The sequence below is a fragment of the Hemicordylus capensis genome, chromosome 17 (genome assembly GCF_027244095.1).
Source record: "Hemicordylus capensis ecotype Gifberg chromosome 17, rHemCap1.1.pri, whole genome shotgun sequence".
In the NCBI taxonomy this organism is placed as follows: Eukaryota; Metazoa; Chordata; class Lepidosauria; order Squamata; family Cordylidae; genus Hemicordylus; species Hemicordylus capensis.
In genome coordinates, this window is record NC_069673.1 from 14,764,119 (window position 1) to 14,785,528 (window position 21,410).

At 54.6% G+C, this 21,410-nt stretch overlaps 1 protein-coding gene across 9 annotated transcripts in view; it reads left to right on the top strand.

Moving 5' to 3' along the window:
* Positions 1-21,410, top strand: part of EXD3 (exonuclease 3'-5' domain containing 3) — a 95,742-nt gene that overhangs the window by 14,845 nt on the left and 59,487 nt on the right. For 4 of the 9 annotated variants that reach the window (XM_053282029.1, XM_053282031.1, XM_053282030.1 and 1 more), the window contains 11 exons: positions 3,175-3,233; positions 3,952-4,119; positions 4,557-4,724; positions 8,891-8,944; positions 10,106-10,245; positions 10,587-10,687; positions 12,155-12,228; positions 12,346-12,384; positions 18,521-18,687; positions 20,613-20,754; positions 20,920-21,136. In XM_053282029.1, the coding sequence (XP_053138004.1) occupies positions 3,175-3,233; positions 3,952-4,119; positions 4,557-4,724; positions 8,891-8,944; positions 10,106-10,245; positions 10,587-10,687; positions 12,155-12,228; positions 12,346-12,384; positions 18,521-18,687; positions 20,613-20,754; positions 20,920-21,136 (1,329 nt within the window). Of the gene's footprint in view, positions 1-3,174; positions 3,234-3,951; positions 4,120-4,556; positions 4,725-6,178; positions 6,228-6,471; positions 6,661-6,860; positions 7,039-7,520; positions 8,057-8,114; positions 8,564-8,890; positions 8,945-10,105; positions 10,246-10,586; positions 10,688-12,154; positions 12,229-12,345; positions 12,385-18,520; positions 18,688-20,612; positions 20,755-20,919; positions 21,137-21,410 lie in introns of those variants that run through there. The other 5 variants (XM_053282037.1, XM_053282033.1, XM_053282032.1 and 2 more) reach the window with 5 other exon arrangements.

Consider the following 21,410-nt stretch of genomic DNA (forward strand, 5'->3'; position numbering starts at 1 on the left):
CGGTATTTTTCAGCGGTATTTTTCAGCGTTGGAGCCTCTGGGGAGTAACAGCATCCTCCCCTCCCCTCCCTCGGACTGCCTGCTCCCCCTTCCCCGAAGGAGGCGAAAGTTCAGCTTTTATGATGTTCTCACTCTGGGCTTGTGGGAAAAGGGAAGGCCGGATTCCCTCTGTGAGGTCATCTGAGTGCATCAAGCGAGAGACTCCGGCAGGCTGGGCACAAGGCCAGAGAGGCAGGGGGTGTGCACACACTTTTAGGTGAAGACCCGGCCAAAATCCTTGCCTTGGAAAAAAGAATCTCACAGCAGGTGAGATTCTCACTGCTCTAGTCTGAAAACCAAAGGGTAGGAATGACAAGCAAGCAGATCTGGGCTCGGCAGTGGGAAGAGTTTCCGAACTGCAAGGGCTGTTCAGCCGCAGAACAGCCTGCCTCATGATGAAGTGGCAGGCTCTCCTTTGCTGGAGGTTTTCAAATGGAAGCCGAACAGCTATCGATCAGGGATGCTGTAGCAGATTCTTGCACTGAGAAGAGGGCTGGATTAGATGACCTCTCGGGTCCCTTCCAACTTGAACATTCTGTGATTTTGTGACATTTTGAGTTTCCTCAGCTTGTTCCACACTCCGTATCTCAGTGCCTGAATGTCTGCCGTAGGCAGATAATTGTGGGGCAGAGTGGGGGATATTTATGTCAGATACTTGTGGTTTTCTCATAACATCAATTACGAATATGACAAATATTTATATACCGCTTAAAAAAAAAAAAAGATCCCAAAGCGGTTCACAGAGATATACTGTAAATAACTAAACTGGCTCCCTGTCCCCAAAGGGCACACCATCTAAAAAAGAAAGATAAGATGAAAACCAGCTACAGCCACTGGAGGGATGTTGTTCTGGGGACGGATAGGACCAGTTGTTCTCCTCCCTGCTCAATAAAGAGAATCACCGCTTTAAAAAGGTGCCTCTTTGCTGAGTTAGCAGGGGAGTTGGGTGCTATAGGGACACGAAAATTATCCTCTTGAGGAGCTCCAGTGGATGGGAGGAAAGATCCCTTGCGGTTATAAATGGTCATCACTTCAATTGGAGCCTTCATGTTTGGTGGCCGTTTCCCTTTGTCGGGAGCCGAGGACCAACAGAGGTGGCACAAACACCCTGTGCACGGGGGTCTCGAGAGCATCTGGATGGCAGCTGTTGGAGCCACCATACTGGGGGGTGGCATTCTGGTCTGCTCCAGCGAGTCGGCTCTTCTGAATCGGGCTTGCTCTTCCGAGCTGAAAATGGGATATTTGGAAGGGCTCGGCCGGGGAATCTCGGAAAGCTCTGCAGCAGATCTGAGGCGGCTCCGACCCGGAGCCTTGCAGCAGATGTTGTTACTCAAGGGAGACTTTGGCGGAGTCCTTGCAGCCCAAAGCTGACCGGCCGAACTTTGTCGCTCTCAGTCCGCCCTCCCTGCATCCAATGACTCCACCGCGGCCGTTTCCAAGACAAACATCCAACCCATCGGAATGGCCGCCATGAGATTCGGCAGCCGCTCACGTCCTCGCATCACAGTCTGGAAGCTGTGGGGCTGTCGGCCTGCCAAACCCCAGACAAGGGCCCGGGGTCCGTTTTCCTGCTTGGATACCGACTCAAATGCGGGTCCTGAGCGGGCAGCCACACGCCACGCTCCGGGAGGCCTGCTTGCGCTGCTGCCTCTCTTCCAACATGGCGGTGCAGAGATCATGTTTTGACTTTCACGTTTCCAGGGATTGTCAGTCTCTTTGCCTACACATGTAGAAATATATGCCCCACCATATTAGCTTCCAGGGAGGTGAACAGCCACACTCTGAAACAAACCAGTACAGTAAACTTACACAGCTGGATTAAGCCAGCAGAGAAGAGAAACCCTAGGAATCTAGGATGCTGCCATCTAGTGAGTCAGACCCTTGGTCCACCAGTATTGTCTGCTCTGACTGGCAGCAGCTCTCCAAGGCTGCAGCCATGAGTCTCTCCCAGCCCCACTTGGAGATGCTGCCAGGGGCTGAACCTCGGATCTTCAGCATGCAAAGCAGAGGCCGTACCACTGAGCTACACGCCCCAGGTCCGTGGAGATTTGCCAGCGGGACCCTGAGTTTCCTGTGGCAGCTGGGTGGGGGTCACTCACATGACTGGGCCCGGTCGCACCATTATGAGCAGCAGACATCCCAAACAATTGTCCGACTTCCTGCTCGATTTACCCGAGAAAAACAGGATGCCAAAGAGGTATTTATCGAACGGAGCGAGATAAGCCGGTTCCCAGGCGTTCCTAGAAGGAGCCGGGGATTTCGGTAACTGCCGGGCACCCGCTCCGTGGGGCAGGCTTGGAGGAAAGGAAGGGCAAGGTACCGAGCGGCCCACAGCTCTCCAAAGAGCCCCGGGCGTCATGCTCCGGCCGACGATGCATGTGCTTTGGAGCTCGTGTCCAGAGACCATTTTTTTCCTGCCCAAAGGATCGGTCTGCTTGCCAAGGGGTGATCAGGACATTGGACGGAGAAGGAAAAGCTCTGCATTGACCCACCAGTGAAGCAATTTTAGATCTGGGGAGGCTGGTTGTGCCGTGAACTCATAACCAGTTCTGTAAACCCCGGACGGTGGGGACAGACAAGGGAGTTTTCTCCATGGCCATGTCTGAATGGAGAACTCCTTGCACTGGGCAATCCACTCAGCCTCTTCCTTCCTCAGTGGCTCCTCAAAGGGTTCCCATTTAGCAATCTCTTGGCCTCGGTGATGTGCTCAGCTCTCTCTCCCCACCCCTCTGCCCGGCTTTTGGGGGAAGCAGCCTTAACCTGCAACTCCTTCATTTTGTATTTGTAAGGTCTGAGTTTTGTATGAGATTTGGAAACAAAGGTTATATCCTTAGCTGCTTAAAAGAGAGGTTGACAGCATTAGGTCTCCCAGATTGTACTGGACTACAACTCCTGGCATCCCCAGCTACCATGACCAGTAGCTAGGGATGATGGGAGTTGTAGTCAAACACCATAAGGTTGAGAACACCTGGAATCACAGATAAACTCACCACCGGTTGGCTTTGCACGCACTCAGAAATAGCCAACTTCTTAAGTTGCAGGTGTGCAAATGGGACTGCCCCAACAGAGAGTAAACTTGACCAGAGGACTGAGATGCCTGGACAGATGTTATAATCCTTTCCTTCTTTCCTCCAGATCAGGACCCATTGCTGCACAAACTCCAGTCCCTCTGGGCCAAGAAAGACACAGAAAAGGTGAGACTAGGGCTGTGCAAAAGCCAGAAGTCGAGGACACGCCGCGCTCTTTGACCCGAACAAATTGTGCAGATAAGGAACATTTGGCGATCCTCGCTCTCCAGTTTAGTCCTCCCTGGCTAGCATGGGAAGGGGGCTTAACGGAATGTCAAAGCTCTGAACCCATCTGGTTTGGGGGCTCATCTTCACAGCCATTAGGAGGGCTAGGAATTTGCTTTTAAAAAAAAAAAGATAAAATTGACAGCGGAGTCCCTACGTTTGATACAGAAGTCTATGCTAGCACAAGTATTATTTATTTATTTATTTATTTATTTATTTATTTATTTGATTTCTATACGATTCTTCATTTCTAAGTATGATAGTTAGCAAACAGATATGCCCCACCCTAGTCCTCTGTGCTTCAAAACCTTAAAAATTCTGCACCAAGGTGAATTCTGCAACTGGTGTAAATTATGCAAATTCAGCATATTTGCATACTCGGCATTCTGCACAGTCCTACCATTTTTAGTGTGCTGTGTAATTTATTCCAATTATGCTTGATATGAGGAGAGGCAAGGAATCAATAAGGCACAGAATCCACACACTACCCCCCCCCCTGGAAATTTTAAGCAGCCACTCCTCTGGGTTCTGAGATTGCAGCCGGCATAACTCTCAGGCATAAAGTTAGAAACCTTAAGCACAAGACACTTGATTCCCCCCACCCCCCATGTCTTCTCAGCTCAGGGAGGAAATCCGGCTGGTCTTTGCAACGCTGGAAGACCCCTTGACGTGGGTGTTGAACGTCCTGGAAAACCACAGCGACTGGAAGGGGAAAGGAAATTGCCTGGCGTACCGCATTGTCCAGGGACTGCAGGTCTGGCTAAAGGAACATCCCACCGGCCAGCTGGTGAGGTTCCCCCCACCCCACCCCGAGTGGATTTTCCTGGGTCAGATCAAACTCCCTGCCCGTCTCCCACCAGATACGGTCACATCCAGTGATTGTGCTAGTGGACCTCTTGGACTACAACCCCCATCATCCCCCAACGCAATGGCCTTGTTTGTTTTGTCATCCTGGACCAGCCTTTCCCTGTGACAGGGGCTCCCAGATGCTGTGGACTACAACTCCCATCACCCCCAGCTGCAATGGCCTTTTGCCTGGAGATGATGGGAGTTGTAGTCCACAACATCTGGGAGCCCCTATCACAGGGAGCGCTGCCCTGGACTGTAACTAACCCCCTGTAACCTCGCAAGCTACCTCAAGTGCTCTTGAAGTGGAAAAACCAGACACACATTTTCAAAATAAACAGTCTAGATTTCTCTCTCCCCCCCGCCCCGATTTCTCAGTCTGGCTTGCAGTTAAAAAAGCTCCAAGCCCGCGTCTTTCCGGTGTTCGCTCAGTGCCACGGGAATCTCCTGGACCCCCTCTTCAGCATCTTCCAGCTCCATGCGGCTGATCGTCATTATCTACTCGGCCAGATTGGGCACCTCTACTACAAGAACAAGTTCAAGGAGGTAGGTCTCGCTTGCCCCCCTTTGCCCTGCCCATGGGGCACCGAAGCGCTTCCTGCAGACATCTCGCCCTCCCCAATATTTGGTTCACAAGGTCAAGCCACGAAAAGCTCCAGGCCACCTCCGAAGATGTCTCCGAATCACAGAGGCATCCGGTGGGCCACTGTGGGAAACCGGCGGCTGGGCGAGATGGGCCTCTTTGGGCCTGAGCCAGCAGGGCTGTGGCTTGCAAAAGTCACCGGGAGATCGAGGCCCGTTTCTGGGAACTCCAGACCAACCCTGGCTGCTATGCTTTACCCCTGCCCCATTGCCGTCGCTTAGCCATGAGCGGAAGGGAAGAGCTGCAGAAGCTGGCTAAAAAGGTAGAGGTGTGCCCAAACCGTGGTTCGTGCACTGATTTGGAGCCGAACCGGTGCTCGAACTGCGATTCGTGCACACTGCTGCCAAAAAGCAGCATCTGAATGACTCCTCTGAGAAGAGCAGAAGGTTCCCAGTTCCCTCCCTGGCAGCATCTCCAAGAGAGGGCTGAGAGAGATTCCTGCCTGCAGCCCCAGAGAAGCCTCTGCCAGTCTGTGAAGACAATACTCAGCTAGACGGACCAATGGTCTGACTCAGTATAGGGAAGCTTCCTCTGTCCCTATGAAGTTGAGTTTCCCCCTTCCTAGGCGTATCTGTGTTGGAGAAATAAACTTGTCATGTGCTATTCTGGCCACTGTGTGGCACTGCTGCTTGCCCCAGTCTGGAGGTCTTAACGTGGGAGGGGGCCGTTGGCTAGAATTGGCTGTTCTGAAGTGCTGGGTCAGTTTCCCCGGGTCTGTGCTTCTTGCAGTAAACAAGGCGGGCTGGGGTGTTTAGCTGTCTGGCTAGAAGGACTTTCATTGTCCTTTCTGTTTTTAAAGTGGTGTTTGTGGAAAGGGAGCTTATGTGATTTACGAGTGTAACTTTGCGTCTGCACATGATTTCCCAGTGGAAGGGGCTTGGAACATGCTCCTTTGCTGTCCTCGTTCCCAAAACGTCCCCACACACAGCTCCCCAAGTCCATCCGGTCTGGATAGCAAAGGTGCTGTGAACCTTTGAAGCTGCCTCCTGCTGAGTCTGACCATTGGTCTGTCTAGCTCAGTAAAAACTACTCTGACTGGCAGCAGCTCCCCAGAGGTCTCAGGCAGAGACACATCTTCCCCATCACCTGCAGTCTGATCCTTTTTAACTGGAGAGGCTGTTATGTCCTACGTACGAAGAGCCCTGATGGATCAGGGCAGAAGCCCGTCTAGTCCAGCCTCCTGCGTCCTACAGTGGCCAGCCAGATGCATCATGGGAAAGCCCACAGGCAGGACATGCCCCCCCCCATTTGTCTCCTGCAGCTGGTACTCGGGTACACTGCTCTGAACAGGGAGGACCCCTATAGCCAACGTAGCTTAAAGTCATCGATAAGCTGATCCTCCCTGAGTTTGTCCGCTCCCCTTTCAGATCCGTCCAGCCCGGTGGCTCTCGTCACATCTTGTGGCAGTGAGTTCTACAGGCGAATCCCGTATTGCATGAAGAAAGGCTTTCTTATGCCAGCCCTGAACCTCCGGCTAGTCAGTTTCTTCTGAGTGTCAGTTTCTTCCTGGGAGGCATTTCCAGATGTCAGTTTCTCTTGGGTGGGACCCCGGAAATCCCTTCCGCGTTTTCCTTCTGGGGGAAAATGTTGGTCCAAGTCCTCGGCGTTTTGCAGGTTCCGCCGAAGGGTGTGCAGGACCGGTCTTGCAGCGTGCGAAGGGCAGATTATAAATCCTGCCCCAGACTCCAGGGCCTCATTGGGGGTGGCCCATCGCCCCCCCCCGATGAATTGCTCAGAGCCCCGAATCTTATCAACCAGAGAGGCAGAGGAGGCACCTTCACAGAGCAAGGGAGATTGCTCCCGGCCTCACCCCGCTCTCTGCGGACCCCACTTCCACGGGTGCGGCGCCGTTATAGGGATTTAAAAAACCAAACCAAACACCCACGCCTAATTATTCTTGGAGTGAGGGGAGGGCTGCATTTAATTCCCAAGAGCCGGGCTGTGGGTCTGGAAGCCACCTAGCGACGCCCCCCCACCCCCCGCCGGGCCTCCCTGAGGGAAGCCCCCTCCCCAAACCCGCCCCTCCCCGGAGGCCCGCTTTCCACGCCGGCGAGGGGCGTTTTCCGAGGGGCCAAGATGGCCTCCGCCCGGCCATTCCGGAGACAATGCCGGGATTGAGCCGGCCTCGAGGCGGATATCGCGGCCACGGCCCCCTGAATAGGCCGGGGCTGGGCTCGGGGAAGAAGACAGAGGGGGCTAGGCAGAAGGCGGGCTAAGGTTTCGCCCGCGTCTTCGGTTACACTCCAGCTTTTGAAAGGGTGTCTGGGCCGCTTGAATGGGCCTCTCTGGCGCTCCCCAGCGCTGAGGAGGAGGAGGAGGAGGAGGACGGGGAGACAAAGGGGGCTCTTGTGGCTGGAAGGCCCCCTTGGGGGGGGGGGAGGCAGCGCCATTGTCATCCGGACAGGAGCAGCCTGGCGTGCTTTGCTGGCCCCGCGGCCCGCCCCCCCCCTGGCAGAGGACATTGAGGGCCTTGTCAGCTCCCATTAGCGGGGGCTCATGACTTAATGTGCCGCGATATTTCATGTCCCGCCGCCGCCGTGGGGCAGCATGAATGCCCTCTATTGTCCCCGCGGTTATTTTATTTACTCTTTTTTAAAAAAAAAAAACAGCTTATCCAAAAGTGGAATCTTTTTTTAAAAAAATAAAAGATATCCGGGCTTTTAAACGGGGACGGGGTGGGTGGGGGGGAGAGAAGAGAAGCAGCGGGAGCAGGGGAGCCCCCTTCTTTAAATGATTTGGGGAGGAGGAAGAGGAGGGGGCATTTTCATGGGTCACTCTCGCAGGCTTGACCCCAAAGGCCACCATTGGGGGCGAGGCCCTTGTTTAATGGCTGCATATTAAATTCTAAACAGGTGGCAGCAGGGAAAAGCTTTTCCGAGAGCGGCGGAATTATTCCGAGAGCGGCTTTGACTTTCTGCTCTCCAGCCTTGGGGAAATTCGTATGGGTCTTCCTTCTCAAAGGCCAGCAGGTTTCGTTGAGGACAGGCAGAGAAACCTTTCCAGTGCTGCTTGCAAGCAAACACTGAAATGTGTCTTCGGCAAAGCAACGCTGTTGCTGTTGCTTCCCATGGCTGCGTTTATATCCCTTTGCGAAGCTGGAGGCAGCTTCTGTAGGGTTTTGTTGGGCTTTCCCTTCACAACAACCCTGCAAAGCAGGATGCCAACTGGCCAGAGGTCGCCTAGTCATGCAACAGCCCTCCTCTTCTGTTGCCCCTCCAGCAACTGGTAATCACAGGTAGACTGCCTCTGAATGGGGAGTCCTACGGGGCCGTCACAGCCACGACAGTTCTGGCCTCCACAAGTTAACCGTCTATGCAAAAGGAATGGATTTGTCCAACTACAGATGGATAAGACATAGATTCCTGTTTTTAAAGTTAATTTGATTTAGGAAGTGGGCCCCCCAGTGCATAAAACCCGAGAGCGAAATGCACGGTGCTAGTTATTGGGTGGGATTTGCATATTCATTTCCCACTTGAAGCTTCTTTTCTCTCCCCACCCCCCACTCTCTCCCCTTCCCAGACCAAGGCGCCATTAATATGCAGCCGGTGCTGGGAAACACAGTGCCAGGAGTCTGGAAGGCGTGGCAGCTCTCTGACGGGGGGGGGGGGACTCCCGTGAGTGTGTGTGTGTGCCCAGCACCAGCCTAGGAACCCGTGCAACCCCTAACCACCGCCTTCTTGCTGGTCTCCCATCTCTCCACGGACCAGAAGGAAGGTTAAGGGTTGTGGAAATCGCCTGACCCGTAGGTTGCTGAGTGAGGGGCAGACTCTTTGCAGTATTGGTGGGGTGGGGGGCCATGTCTCTCCTCTGGGGGCCCCCGAAATGTGGAACCAGTCCTTTTGAGAAATAGGGCCTGAGCCATGCCTGCCGTGAGTGAGGTGTCAGAGCCCTGACTTCACAGAGTGGACTATCCCACTTCTGAAAACTCCGCTCGGTCTCCTGCGCTGCGTGGTTCTCTCTTTGCAGGATGGGTTTGGGTCTGCGTTCTGTGTGGGCATCTCAATGCGTTTTCTGTCAAATGTTCTTCGCTGTAAGACCTCCCTGTTTTTTTGTGTGTGTGTTTTTCCAGGCTGTCACGTTAAGCATAAAACTGAATCTGCAGCCAGACCTGGATGTTGAGAAGGTAAATATGAAGTCTGTGCAAAACTCTTTTTTAAAAAAGAAAGAAAAAAGAGGTGTGATTTTTAACAGGTCTACAGGCAGGGGTTTATTCCCAGACCTGCAGCCAGCCAAGGCAATGGGATATGACCACCCTCTGATGGAGGTCAATCACAGCTCCCTGACCCACCCCTGCTCACTTTCACGCGTGAGTTTTCCCAGTCATGTGACTGCCGTTCTCACCAAGTCCCCTTGCTTTGGTCTGAGGGCTTCGCCTTCCATGATCTCCTTGAAATCTCCTTTCCGGCCACGTGCCAAAAGCTCACCCAGGGCCATGGTGGGTGGTAACCATGTGACTGCCTCAGCCCCTGTCAAGATCAGCCGAGATTCGAACCCAGAGCCCTCTCGGTGTGCGCCCTGGTGGCTCTTGCGATGAGGCTACAGAGCGGGAGAAAGAAGTTCATGGGTTCTCTCTCATGGGTTCTTCCTGAGCAAACTCTAAATTCTCCCAGTTTAGTAAAAAGATCTCTGTCTCTGTTGGGTAAAGCACAAACCTATATCTGCCTGATTACTTGACCGTCAGCTGGGTATAACTGATAAATAAAGTGCCGTGTATATATGTGATATAAGTCATTAGTATTGCCCTGCTATCTGAGCAAAGAGGCACCTTTTAAAAGTGGTGATTCTCTTCTGTTTAGCAGGGGGAGAGCAACTGGCCCTATCCATCCCCAGCACAGCATCCCTCCAGTGGCTGTTGCTGGTGTCTGTCTTGTATTCCTTTTTTCAGGCTCTGAGCCCTTTGGGGACAAGGAGCCGTTTTATTTATTTATGTAGATCTATGCAAACCGCTTTGGGAACTTTGCCTGAAAGGCAGTCTATTAGTGTAGTAGTAGTAGTAACAATAACTACAAAATTCCTTGGCTCACACACTGGCCCATGATTGCCCAGGAATGAGCTTCTTGCAGGACATTTTTGTGCCCGTATCCTGTCTCAGCCACCCCCTCCAGCGGCCTCTTCAGCCCCATGTGCTGTCCCAGCTCCGGTCGCGATCCTGGGTGGGTGCATGTGTGCTCACACTTCCAGTCCTCCATGTACTTGGATGCCGACGGCCCCAGACAGTCTGGGGATAAAGTGGCACCCGACCACTGTGTGAGCGTGCCCCGGTCTCTCCTCTCCCCCGTTCCAGATGTGCGTCCCGTTGCTGCTTCAGGACAAAGCAAACCTGGCCGAAGCCTATGTGGAAGGCTACCCCGACCTCCAGCAGCAGCTCCTGCAAGTGCTGGATTCGTGGTGTGAACCGGGCTTCCAGATCAGACACATCGCACGGTAGGAAGCCGCCTCTCTTCCCAACAAAACGTGTTCCTGCCTTCACGGCGTTAAAGCTCCTATGGCCATCGGGGCTTTAAAAAACGATATAAGAATTGGCTTCCCCCACTCCAAACACCAAGGTACCCCACCCCAAACAGCTACGGAAAAGAAATACAGTTTTGAGCCCACACTTGGTCTTAGCCCAAAGGCCGTGATGGCCACATGCTGTATAGCTGCCGTTAAGATCGGCACATGGTGTGTTATCTCCGGCCACTGACTGGGCCGGCCACGGCTCCCTGAATATCTTGGCAGCTCAGACCGACTGTGGTCATGTTTTGCTTCTGGGTTGTTTTTTCCAGGCGGTATCCAGACCTGCCCAATATAAGGCCAGAGAAGGTCAACCTTAGGATGGTGAACAAGTTGGTCTTCCGCTTCCTAGACAAATACAATCTAGATCCAGGTAGGCGAAGACGACTGCTCGCCGACACAAACCGGGACGGGCAAATATGATTCACACACCGGATCCTTTTAATCTGTAGGTGGGGGCGGAACCGGCTGAATCTTTCCTTCCCTGCCTTCGGAGAGCTAGCTTCTCAGGGAGGCTCTTCTAACTGTCTCCCCACCCCCCCGAGCTGCTAATTTTCTGTGTGCAGAGGTGTCTGTGTGTGGGTGAATGAGCTCCTGTTTGTGTCGATCAGCTCTGGAATCCTTCCGAATGTCTGGAATGTTGTGATTTTCAGGAATGCTGGGCCTGGAAACAGATGCTTAGTTCTGTTCTCTTCTTGGGTTCCTTGAGATCCACAGCCTATGCATGCTCCTGAGTCTCCGCTTATTTAAATTGGGGGCCCCGATTCCTCAGCGCCCTTGATCCTAGAGGCTCTGGAGGGATCAGAAGACCTCAGAACCTGCCCAAAGCAGCCCAGTCTGAGCAGATAAAGAGCGAACTCGTCCTCGAACCCTGGCTGGCATCTCCTCCCGCTGAGCCCTGTTGACACTAGAGGGTAGAAGAGAGCCGCCCTTGGGCCCTGCTAGTCCTTTAAGGCTCCTAACTGTTCTTTTCTTCTGCTGCTGCTTTTTTTGAATACCTCTCTGTCTCAAGACAGGTTGGGTTTCTTTCCCCGCCTATTGTTTGTGGGCTTGAAGAATGTCTGACATGACAAATGTAGCAAAGGGACGATGGGCTGATATAATATCCCCTCGCTTTAAAGACGGAGAAAAAGAAATAGGAGTTCTCAAGGGTATTTGAAACAGAGGAGCTCTGTGGGGCTTTTTAAAAGCTACTAGGGCAGTCTCTGTGCACGTTTAATGCAGCAGGGGAAAGGCGGTAGAGCCCCTGCTTTGCAGGCAGAAGTTCCCCGGTTCAGTCCCTGGCAGCATCCCCAGATAGGGCTGAGAGAGACTCCTGCGTGGAGCGCTGTTGCTGCCAGCCAGAGCTAGTTGGACCAAGGCCTGGACTCAGTCGAAAGCAGCTTCATTGGTTCACATGCTTGGGAAAGGCTGTAACTCAGTGTGGGAGCCTGTGCTTTGCATTGCAGAAGGTCCCGGGTTGCTTCAATGCCTGGCAGCATCTCCAGGCAGGGAAGAGCCATGCCCGTAGCCCTGGAGAGCTGCTGCCAGTTCGTGTTGGCGGTACTGAGCTAAATAGGCCAATGGCTCAATAAGGCCTGGGAGAGAGCCCCGAGGCCTGCACAAACGGCTTCCAGCTGGAGAAGACGGACCCTAACGCAGATTCTGTGTGCTTCCCAGTTCAGGCATGACACTGAGTGGGTGATGGTGGCTGTCACGCCACCCCGAGCTCTTCAGAGCCAGGGCAGAACATTAGGGCTCTCTATTCCCTGTTGCTCTCCTTCCTTTTTTGCCGGCTTCCCTTTTGTGCTCTTGATTCATGGTTTTCTTATCTCCCCCCCCCCCCAAATACCTGTTCCAGCTCTTTGCCCCAATGCCATCAACCAGCGACACCTGGGCACTCTGAAATACCTGCTCTACAAGAGGTTTGTCGAGGTACGTGGTGGTGCGGGGTGTGTGTGTAGACCAGATTTGCACAAAGGAAGGGTTCCCTGTTGTTTCCGTGTCCGGAAGACTGACTGGTCCGCATTAACTTTTCGGTTTCTCTTCCAGAAAACCATGACGGAAGAAAATTGGACCGACCACATCCAGGTAAGGCCCCGGAACCGTCTCCGGCGTTTGCTTCCAGCCCTGGAGAACTGGGCACCTTCTGCACTTAAAAGTGGCAAGCAAGCCCTCCGCGGAGTTTGCGCCATCCTGCCGGTTGCAGGATTCCGCTCTCCTTGGCACAGACTCCAGAGGGCTCCGTGAGGAATTCTCTTCTGGGCAAGGCAGAATCCGGAGGATTCCGTGAGCGGCGGCGGGTTTGGGGCATGCCTCTTGTCTGGGGCATGTCGGGCTGGTTTGCAACATTTAGGTTGTGGGCCTGATCACACTTACTAGGGAGTAAGCTCCTGAACCCAGTGGGATGTTGGGAGGTCCATCTCGTGTTGAATCCTGCTTCTCACAGCGGCCAACCAAACGCTCTGGTCCCAGACAAATGGGGCCGGAAGGTGGTCCTCCACTTTCCTGTTACTCCCCAGTAACTGGTATTCAGAGGTATGTTCCCTACGCCATGGTTGTTTACTCGTGTGCATTGGATTGCACTGGATTTCTGGGGTGTTTTTACTCGTGGGAAGAAGCTTTCCAAGGCACTGAATACCCTACTCTGAATCGGTGACAAGCGTATCCCATGCTTCCCAGCAGTGTCAGAGGCAGGATGCCTCCGAATACCATTTACAGGGCAGCAACAGAAGCAAACTTTATCTCCTGCTCGTGGGCTTCCTAAAGGCATTGGTGGGCCACTGTGGGACATGGGGTGCTGGGCTAGAGAGGCCTTCTTGGGCCTGACCCAGCAAGGCTCTTAGGATACCCCTCTTGAGGCTTTAGCAGGTATGGCCCACGTGCTTTTGGATATATCTTAAAGACTAGAAATGTGCTTCCTTGATTTTGGAGTGAAAGCTGAGATTCTTTGGATGCTGGATTCTCTGCAGAGGGGCACGTGACAGGTGTATGCACAGTTGATTGCGGCCGTAAATCTAGATACTTCTCCAAAGTGAGCCCAGAAAATCCTGTGCCGCCTTGGATTTGCGCCGATTAAATTTATGGGCAAGACCCTGTGGAGAAAGCGGCACCTGCATTAGGAAGGGGATTGTTTCAGAGTGCCAGGGAAGGCCCAAAAGGTTGCTAGAGAGAGAGAGGGCGCGCAAATCGTACGGAGTGGGAAAGGAAACGAGAACTCCTCGCTCCAAAGAATGCTTCTCTCTTCAGAATGTTGTAATTATGGATTTAGGGAAACCCAGCCCCGCTTGGCAGGGTGTGAATTTCGGAGTTCATTCAGCCTGCCCTCTCAAGCATCCCATCTCCACAACAGAAAGCACCCGGGACATTTAATGCACCAGAAGAGATTAAAGCGGGGTGGGGTGGGGGGAACGTCTCTGCCAACCCTTCCATTTGCGAAAGGATCCCGCAAACGTACTTATTATTGCTTTGGCTGGCCGCCAGGTGGATTTCCTTGCAGGGAGATCAAGGAGCTGTAATCCAAGAGTGTTTCTGCAGAGCGAGGCTACGACCTCTGGAATGTGGCACTTCAGCCCGCAGGTGGGGGCTGAGGGAGGGCCCTGCTTTGGAGTCTCCCTGACTGTAAAGAACTAGAGTCTCAAGGAGAGGGCCGCGCTGAACTTCCCCGGATCGTTAGCTTTCTGTGTGCAAGGATCTCTCTCTCTCCTCCCCCCGCCCCCAGCCTTTTTTTAAAGGTGCCAGGACATTTTAAAAATGTCAGTGCATGAAGCTACGTTATACGGAGCTAAGACGGTTTGTCTCTCGGCTGTTTTAATTGTGTTGGATGCCACTTCAGAAATCGAGATTGAGGGGTGGGGATATAAACGCGTGGGATGAATGAAAGTGTCGAATCAGCAGAGCGGGGCGCTGGATCCAGCCCATGTGGGTGTGAGGCTCAGCAAAGGAGCACCTGCTTTGTGTGAAGAGATCATAGGTCACCCATTATGTAGGGAGCTGCCTTCTGCTGAGTCAGACCCTTGGTCCGTCCCGCTCAGTGTTGTCTGCACTGACTGGCAGCATCTCTTCAGGGTTTCAGGCGGAGAAGGACGCTTCCTCGCCTTGCCTGGAGGTGCTGCCAGGGATTGGAGTGGCGAACTTCTGCATACAGAGCAGAGGCCCTTTCACAGAGCTCTGGTCCTTTCCCCTGGAGATCCCGGCAGGAAGCCATGAAAAGCTGCTGCCAGTCAGGGAAGACAGCCCTGGGTCAGCCCAGGCTCTGACTCTGGATACAGCAGCTCCCTAGGCTCATAGACGAGGCTGGCGGGGAACAGCAAAAACCACGGTGGCCTTTGAATGGCGTTCTCTGCTTTGTGGTGGGTTCTCACGGCCTCCCCGGGCTTTGGGGTGAAATGCCTGTGCTCTCCACGTCAGCAGCCCCCGTGATGGAGGCGTTGATCGCAGGCAGCCGTCAGCGCTGGGAATCTTGGTTCAGCGTGCCTCCCGATGACTGGTGGGGTGATCTATCCGGGCTGTGGGTGTGTGTTTTAAAGAGGGACCACCAAGCCTTCCCCTGGTTTTGCATTCTTCCCCTTTGCCCTGAATGCTGGGGTAAGGAACCTTGAAAATGTGGATCAGAGCAGAGATCAGAGGTTGCCTCCATCTTATTTGTTTGTTATTTCTCTGTGTAAACCGCTTTGGAAACTTGTGTTGAAAAGCAGTGTATAAATATTTGTTGTTGTTGCTGCAGCTGCAAAGGGCAAAAGCGGAAACTTCTTCTTCTTGTTGTTGTTGTTTAGCCACCGCCAGTGAGGAACAGAGGAAGCTGCCTTATACCAAGTCACACCATTAGTCCGTCTAGCGCAGTATCCTGACTGGCAGCAGCTTCTTCTGGGTATCAGGCAGGAGTTTCTCTCCCAGCCCTACCTGGAGATGCTGCCAGGGAGGGAACCGGGGCCCTTCTTGCGTGCAAAGCAAATGTCTTCCCACTGAGCTGTGGCCCCATCCAGCACTCGAAACCCAGTCCCTGCTGGCATGCGAAGAGAAATGTAATTGACATTGAAACTGACAAACTCGATCCACAGGAATCTGCCTCCGACTGAGTCAGACCCTGGGTCCATCTAGCTCAGCGTTGTCTGCACGAACTGGCAGCAGCTCCCCACGGTTGCAGGCAGGAGTCTCTCTCCCAGCCCTACCTGGAGATGCTGCCAGGGAGGGAACCGGGGGCCCTTCTTGCGTGCAAAGCAGAGGCGCCTCTGCCACGGAGCAGCAGCCCCACCTCCAGGAACAGTGGGGTGCCGCTGGGAATTCCCCACTTCGGATTACACCTGGGGCTAACATTTCCCTCGGGCTGTAGCCTTTCCTTCTGTGTGGGAGTTCACGTGTCCTAATGTTCCCTACCAGGAGCAGAGCCAAGCAGAACCTCCCTGTGCATGGAAAAAGAGCACCCCACCGTGAGAAGCCTGAGCAAATGCTTCTCCCCTTAGCCATTAGCTTTCTACATCTAGGGAGCTGAGGGGCCTGTCAGGCTCTCCTGTGCTTTAAAATATATATATTGGGGACAGCCGTGGAGGGGGACTCCCGTTTAGACTGGGGCTGAGCCACTGAGCGGAGTGGGTTTCGACCCACCTTATTCCCACCCCCCACGACCTGGAGCGTCAGTTTGCCCCACAGAGGAAAACCTCTCACTGGGACAGAGATAAGCCTTGCCTCCCCCACTGCTGGGGCCCTGATCCACTCAGTGCCATCCCTGGCAATGGATGAATGGATGGATTTATTTAATTGCAAGAGACCGTTTGGATCATGTCTGGTTTTAGCCCTTTCGATACCGTTTTTTAAAAAAGTTAGACGAATGGACGGGTTTATCGATGCCTGTTTGCCGCGATGGCTTGAAAGAGAGCCTCCGTGCACAGGAGCAGTCTGTCTCCGAGTGCCAGGTTTTTCCCGGCCCTGCTGAGAGCTCTCGGAGGCATGTCTCCGATGGCTGTCCTGCTGGGCCTTGGGGTCTGGTCCCAGAAGGCCGCTCCTGCGCCCCTGAAGCGCCTACTTTTGACTGTTCCGCTCTGCCTGGGAGCCGTGCAGGCCTTAATCCGCCGCGCCTCCCCCTCCGCAAGCCGCGACTCCCCCCTGGTCCGTGTGTGGACGCCGCCTGCCCAAGGGGAATGCTGCCGCTGCTGCTGCCGGGCCTCATTCCTGAGATGCTTTGAGCAGCGCAGAGGTGAGACCCTCCTGTCAGAGCGGCGGATAAATCACTGGACGGCCCGTGGTGGCGCGGAGGGCGGTGGGGGGACACACAGAGACATGGGGGGCAAAGGGGGGACCAGATTTATTGCAAAATCCTCCGGGCAGACAGCGGCACCCCCAGCGGGGCAGGCTGAGACGGAAACAGCCCTGCTTGGAGAGAAAGCCGCAAATGGCTTCTGCAGCTCGACTGGGACCCTTACACCCTCCTGCAAGAGGAGCGAAGGTCTCAGTGCCGCTGCCGAGAGGAGGGTGCAGAGACACCCCCCCCCGCGGGGAGCGATTGGCAGCACCCAGGAAGCTGCCTCCTGAGTCAGACCCTCGGCCCACCTCACTCAGCGTCGTCTGCACTGGCTGGCTGCAGCTTCCAGGGTCTTTCCCAGCCCTGCCTGGCGGTGCCAGCAGAATCGTGTTCGGTCAGGTCCTGAAAAGCCAGTAAAATACCGACAGGCCCCTACTCGCACTCCCCCCTGCCCGCTTCCTAGCCCTGCCTCAACCCTCCACGGGGGACGCTGTTTTGGATATCACGTGTTGGCAGCGTCGGACAAAGGTCCGTCTAGTTCGGTATCCTGTTCTCCCCTCGCCCCCAGGGGGCCCCACTAGATCCCTCCAGGAAGCCCCCAAGCAGCGCGCAAAGCTGATGCCGTCCCTCTTGTTGATGGGTGTTGGTCAGTCGGTAGACTACCCCTGGGCATGGAGGCTTCATTTTGCTAGAATGGCTGGAAGGCATTGGTAAGCCCATGAATTTGCCTGGTCTTTGGGTTGACACCATCTAAACAACCGGCGGCCACGACCGCGCAAGGCTGTAAGAGTTGGAGCAAAGTGCCCCCAGCATAGCCTCCCACCTCCCGTGTGGGTCAGGAAAGCTCTGTAGCAGGGCAGCACAAAGCCAGCCCAGTCCGAGGATTCTTGCTGGGCTGGGAGGGATGGCACGGGAGCTCCCGTCCAGACCTCCGCTTCTCCGCGGGCTCTGCTTGGTTCTCCTCCAAAAGCTCAGCAGAGTTGCGTAAGTTTCTGCCGGGGCCCTTTCCGTTCTGCTGCCTCAGCAGCTCTGGAGGGGGAGAGGTGAAGTTCCCACACGTTACCTTGCGCTCCGGAGAGGAATGCTGCCCGACCAGTGTTCTCCCTCTGGGGCTCAGCCTATCAAGCCAAGCGCAGGCCAGAATGGTGATGAGTACATTGTTTGTGGGCTCACCAGCTTTGGGAAATCCCACACGCGGGAGATCCAGATGGCTCCCCCCTGACCCTAAAGGAGTCACTCTTGACCTGCCGTGGATATAAAACTCAAGGGAATGCAGCATGTGTGTGGTGCCGGCATTGGTTCGCTTCACAGTCCAAAATCTGGGCACACAGTCAGTGCAGTTGTAATGCTGCCTGATCTCCCAACCATGGTTAGCTTGAGAGCAGCAGCCCATGGGCCTATGTGTCCCTCTCTCATTCCCCATTATTGCACAGACTTCCCTCTTTGGAGCTAACCATGATGCAGTGTTCTATAAAGTTAATTAACAGCGTTATATAAAGTTAACAACAGGAATAGCTCCAGAGCACCATGGTTAACTCCATCTAGTTAACCATGGGCAGCTTGCCAGTCCATTTTTTGCTAGCCATGGTTATATAACATAAAGTCAATAATGATGATAATAGCTCCAAAGCACCATGGTTAGCTTTGCCCAGTCAACCATTCAACCATGGTTAGCTCTGCCCACCTATGTTGCTAACCCTGGTTCTCTCCAAAGCACCAGAAATCCCCTAGGAACAACACTACATAGAATTGTTCCCAGTGGACTTCCAGGAAATAAATGTGGCTGCTGCTAGCCAGAGAGTAGTGCTTTCCGCTGCCAAAAAGACCCTCCTATTTTGTCCTCTAAAATCACCTGAATGGCCTGCAGACGGGTGCAATGGAATTTGGGAAGGGATGCAGCTTCCGAGTTGCTCTAGGGAATGCCGAGAACGGCCCTCCTTTCCTAGCGGAGTGGATCTCATCTTCACAGACTCTCTCCTTGCTTTGCAGACCACCGTCCAGGACAATCCGTGGCTGCAGGAGCAGCTGGTCCACCAGCTGGTCCGTTACTGTGACTTGGCCACTGCTGCCACGTGGGCTCTGCGTTACGACCTCCCTGCTGAAAGCCTGCCTCCCAGAGTGGCGCATGAGATGGAGATGCTCAAGCATCAGGAGAGGTAGCGAGAGCGAGCGAGCGAGCGAGAGAGAACTGGGGCCCCTTAACCTCAAGCAAGAAGACTAAGGGGAGATAAGAGAGCTGCCTTCAAGTGTCTGGGAGGCTGTGCCAGAGAACGTAGGAAATTAGGAAGCTGCCGTATGCTGAGTCAGACCCTTGGTCCATCGAGCTCACTGTTGTCTGCACTGACTGGCAGCGGCTTCTCCAAGGTGGCAGGCAGGCGTTTCTCTCCCAGCCCTGTCTTGGAGTTGCTGCCAGGGAGGAAACTTGGAACCTTCTGCATGCAAGCAGGCAGGTGCTCTTCCCAGAGAGGCCCCGGTCCCTCCGGGGGATAGCTTGCAGTGCTCATGCATGTAGTCTCCCTTTCCAGTGCAAACCAGGGTGGACCCTGCTTAGCACAGGGGACCGTTCATGCTGGCTGTCAAGCTCTGGAGTGGACTTGTTCTCTGTCACTCCTGAGGGCAGGACTAGAACCGCTAGGCTGCCAACTGATGGCAAGGAACCAGATTTCGGCCAGGCATTCGGAGGCCTTTCCTCACTGGAAGGGCTGTTGGACAGTGGAACTACCTGCCTCATGTGGTGGTGGGCTCCCCCTGGCTGGAGAGAGGCTGAATCGAGCAGGGATGATGTCATGCAGAGGTTCCCCACTGAGCAGGGGTCAGGCTAGAAGGCGCCCAGCTGAATCCTGCCCCAGCCTCATGGTGTCCTGCCAACCTGTGCACCAGAGCCCTGCCCCACAGCAGCTTCCGGCCTGCGGCTTTCTGTCTAGAGACTCCTCAGCCCCGTTGGCGCTTCCCGCTGTTCCGTATCCAGGATATTCCCAGGTGCCCGGGGGGGGGGGAGGAGGGTTCGCACACCTTTGCTAAATATTTCTGCACAAATATTGACCGTCTCGTGTGCACACAGGCCGTCTGTGCGGGCAAATGTTTGCTCTGCCCCGTGCTGCTGCAGCTGCCGCCGTATAGAATTAGTCACACGCTCCCCTCTATGCAGGGTTAGCAAATATTGTTTCAAATAATAAACCAGGGGATGCAGGCGGTGTGGGAAAAGCAGCCAGCCAAAGACGCCTGCGAATGCCTTGAGGAAGCCGGGTTGATTCTTCCTTGGTGCTGCTCCCTGCTCCTCAGCATGTACCGCTTTCGTTTGGTGCAGTGGGTACAGTGTTGGACGAGGGCCGAGGAGTCCCGAGTTCAAATCCCCGTCCCGTTATGATGCTCCCTGGGTGACTCTGGGCCAGTCCCTTCTCTCTCAGCCTCGCATACCTTGTAGGGTTGTTGTGAGGATATAAACACAACCATGTACGCTCCTCTGGCCTCCTTGAAGGAAGAGTGGGATATAGCTGTAAAGATAAATACAATAAATAAGCTAGGAGGGACCCCAGCCGGAGGAAAAGGAATTCTCTTGGGCCCCTAATCCGTCAGAACTGGGCTACGGTCCTCTGCATGCTTACATGGGTATTGGCCATTGGTTAAAGACAGTTGCTTCCAAGTAAACATGCCTGGGAAATGTGTAATCTGTCCATGTGGTCTCCCATTCAGATGCAAGCCAGGGTGGACCCTGCTTAGCAAAGGGAACAATTCATGCATGCTGCCCCCAGACGAGCACGACAAATATTTATATACCGCTTTTCAACCAAAGTTCCCAGGGCTCACAACAATCTAAAGAAGAAACACAAGGCCAGACCCCCAGCCACAAGCCCTGGGGGCGGGGTGCTGTGCTGGGGACGGATAGGGCCAGTTGCTCTCCCCCTGCTCCATCAAGAGCATCGCTGCTTTTAAAAGGTGCCTCTTTTGTCCAGTCAGCAGGCCCGCTCTCCTCCCGGTTCTCAGCCCCCTTGGCCTTTGCGGTGTTAACGGGTCCCCCGGTTCTCTAGTATGGGTTCCCATCCAGCCCTCTGCTCTTGGCGTCTTTTCTCCTTCTGTGTAGGGAAGAGGCTCCAGAGCGAGGGCCCCCGGCCTGCGGACGCCGGAATCCGGAGAGTTATTACCAGCTCCCGATCCCCCGGGAGGACGTCCTTTTCCTGAGCACCCGGGAAGAGGTGCTGAAGTGCCAGGCGGAGGTGCTGCAGGTAGGCAGCCTTCCTGGGCGGGGTGGGTGGGGGGTGGCTTTCTCTTTCGAGGGAAAATCCCAAGGGAGCCGCGGGCCCCTGGTGCGGAGGGAGCCCGGAAGGGTCCCGGGTGGGAGGCTCTGGCTTGGCAGCCCGCCGAGGCCACCCACGTCTCTTCCCCCTCAGCCCGGCCAGGTTGTCGGCCTCGACATGGAGTGGCAGCCATCTTTCAGTGCCTTACGAGGAACCTCGCGCGTCTCGGTGGTCCAGGTGGCCATCCGCGGCCGGGTCTTCCTTCTGGATATGCTGCAGCTCCTGAAGCAGGAAGGGGCCGAGGCGGAGGCAGCGGCCCTGTCGGGCTTCTTCCGGGCCCTCTTTACCGACGCGGCCGTCACCAAGCTGGGTAACGCTGCTCCCCGCCCTTGCTGGTGGGAGGCTGGAACTGGGTGGCCCAGAACCAGCTGGGCAGGCAGACGTTCCACAGGTTGTGTCCTCTGACTCTCCAGGAGCGAGGCGGGCTCTTCGGGAATTGTCCCCTTTTGCTAAGCAGGGTCCACCCCGGTTTGGCTTTGAATGGGAGACTGCATGTGTCAGCACTGTGAGATATTCCCCTTAGGTGACGGGGCTTCTCTGGGAAGAGTACCTGCACACTTGCATGTAGAAGGTTCCCAGTTCCC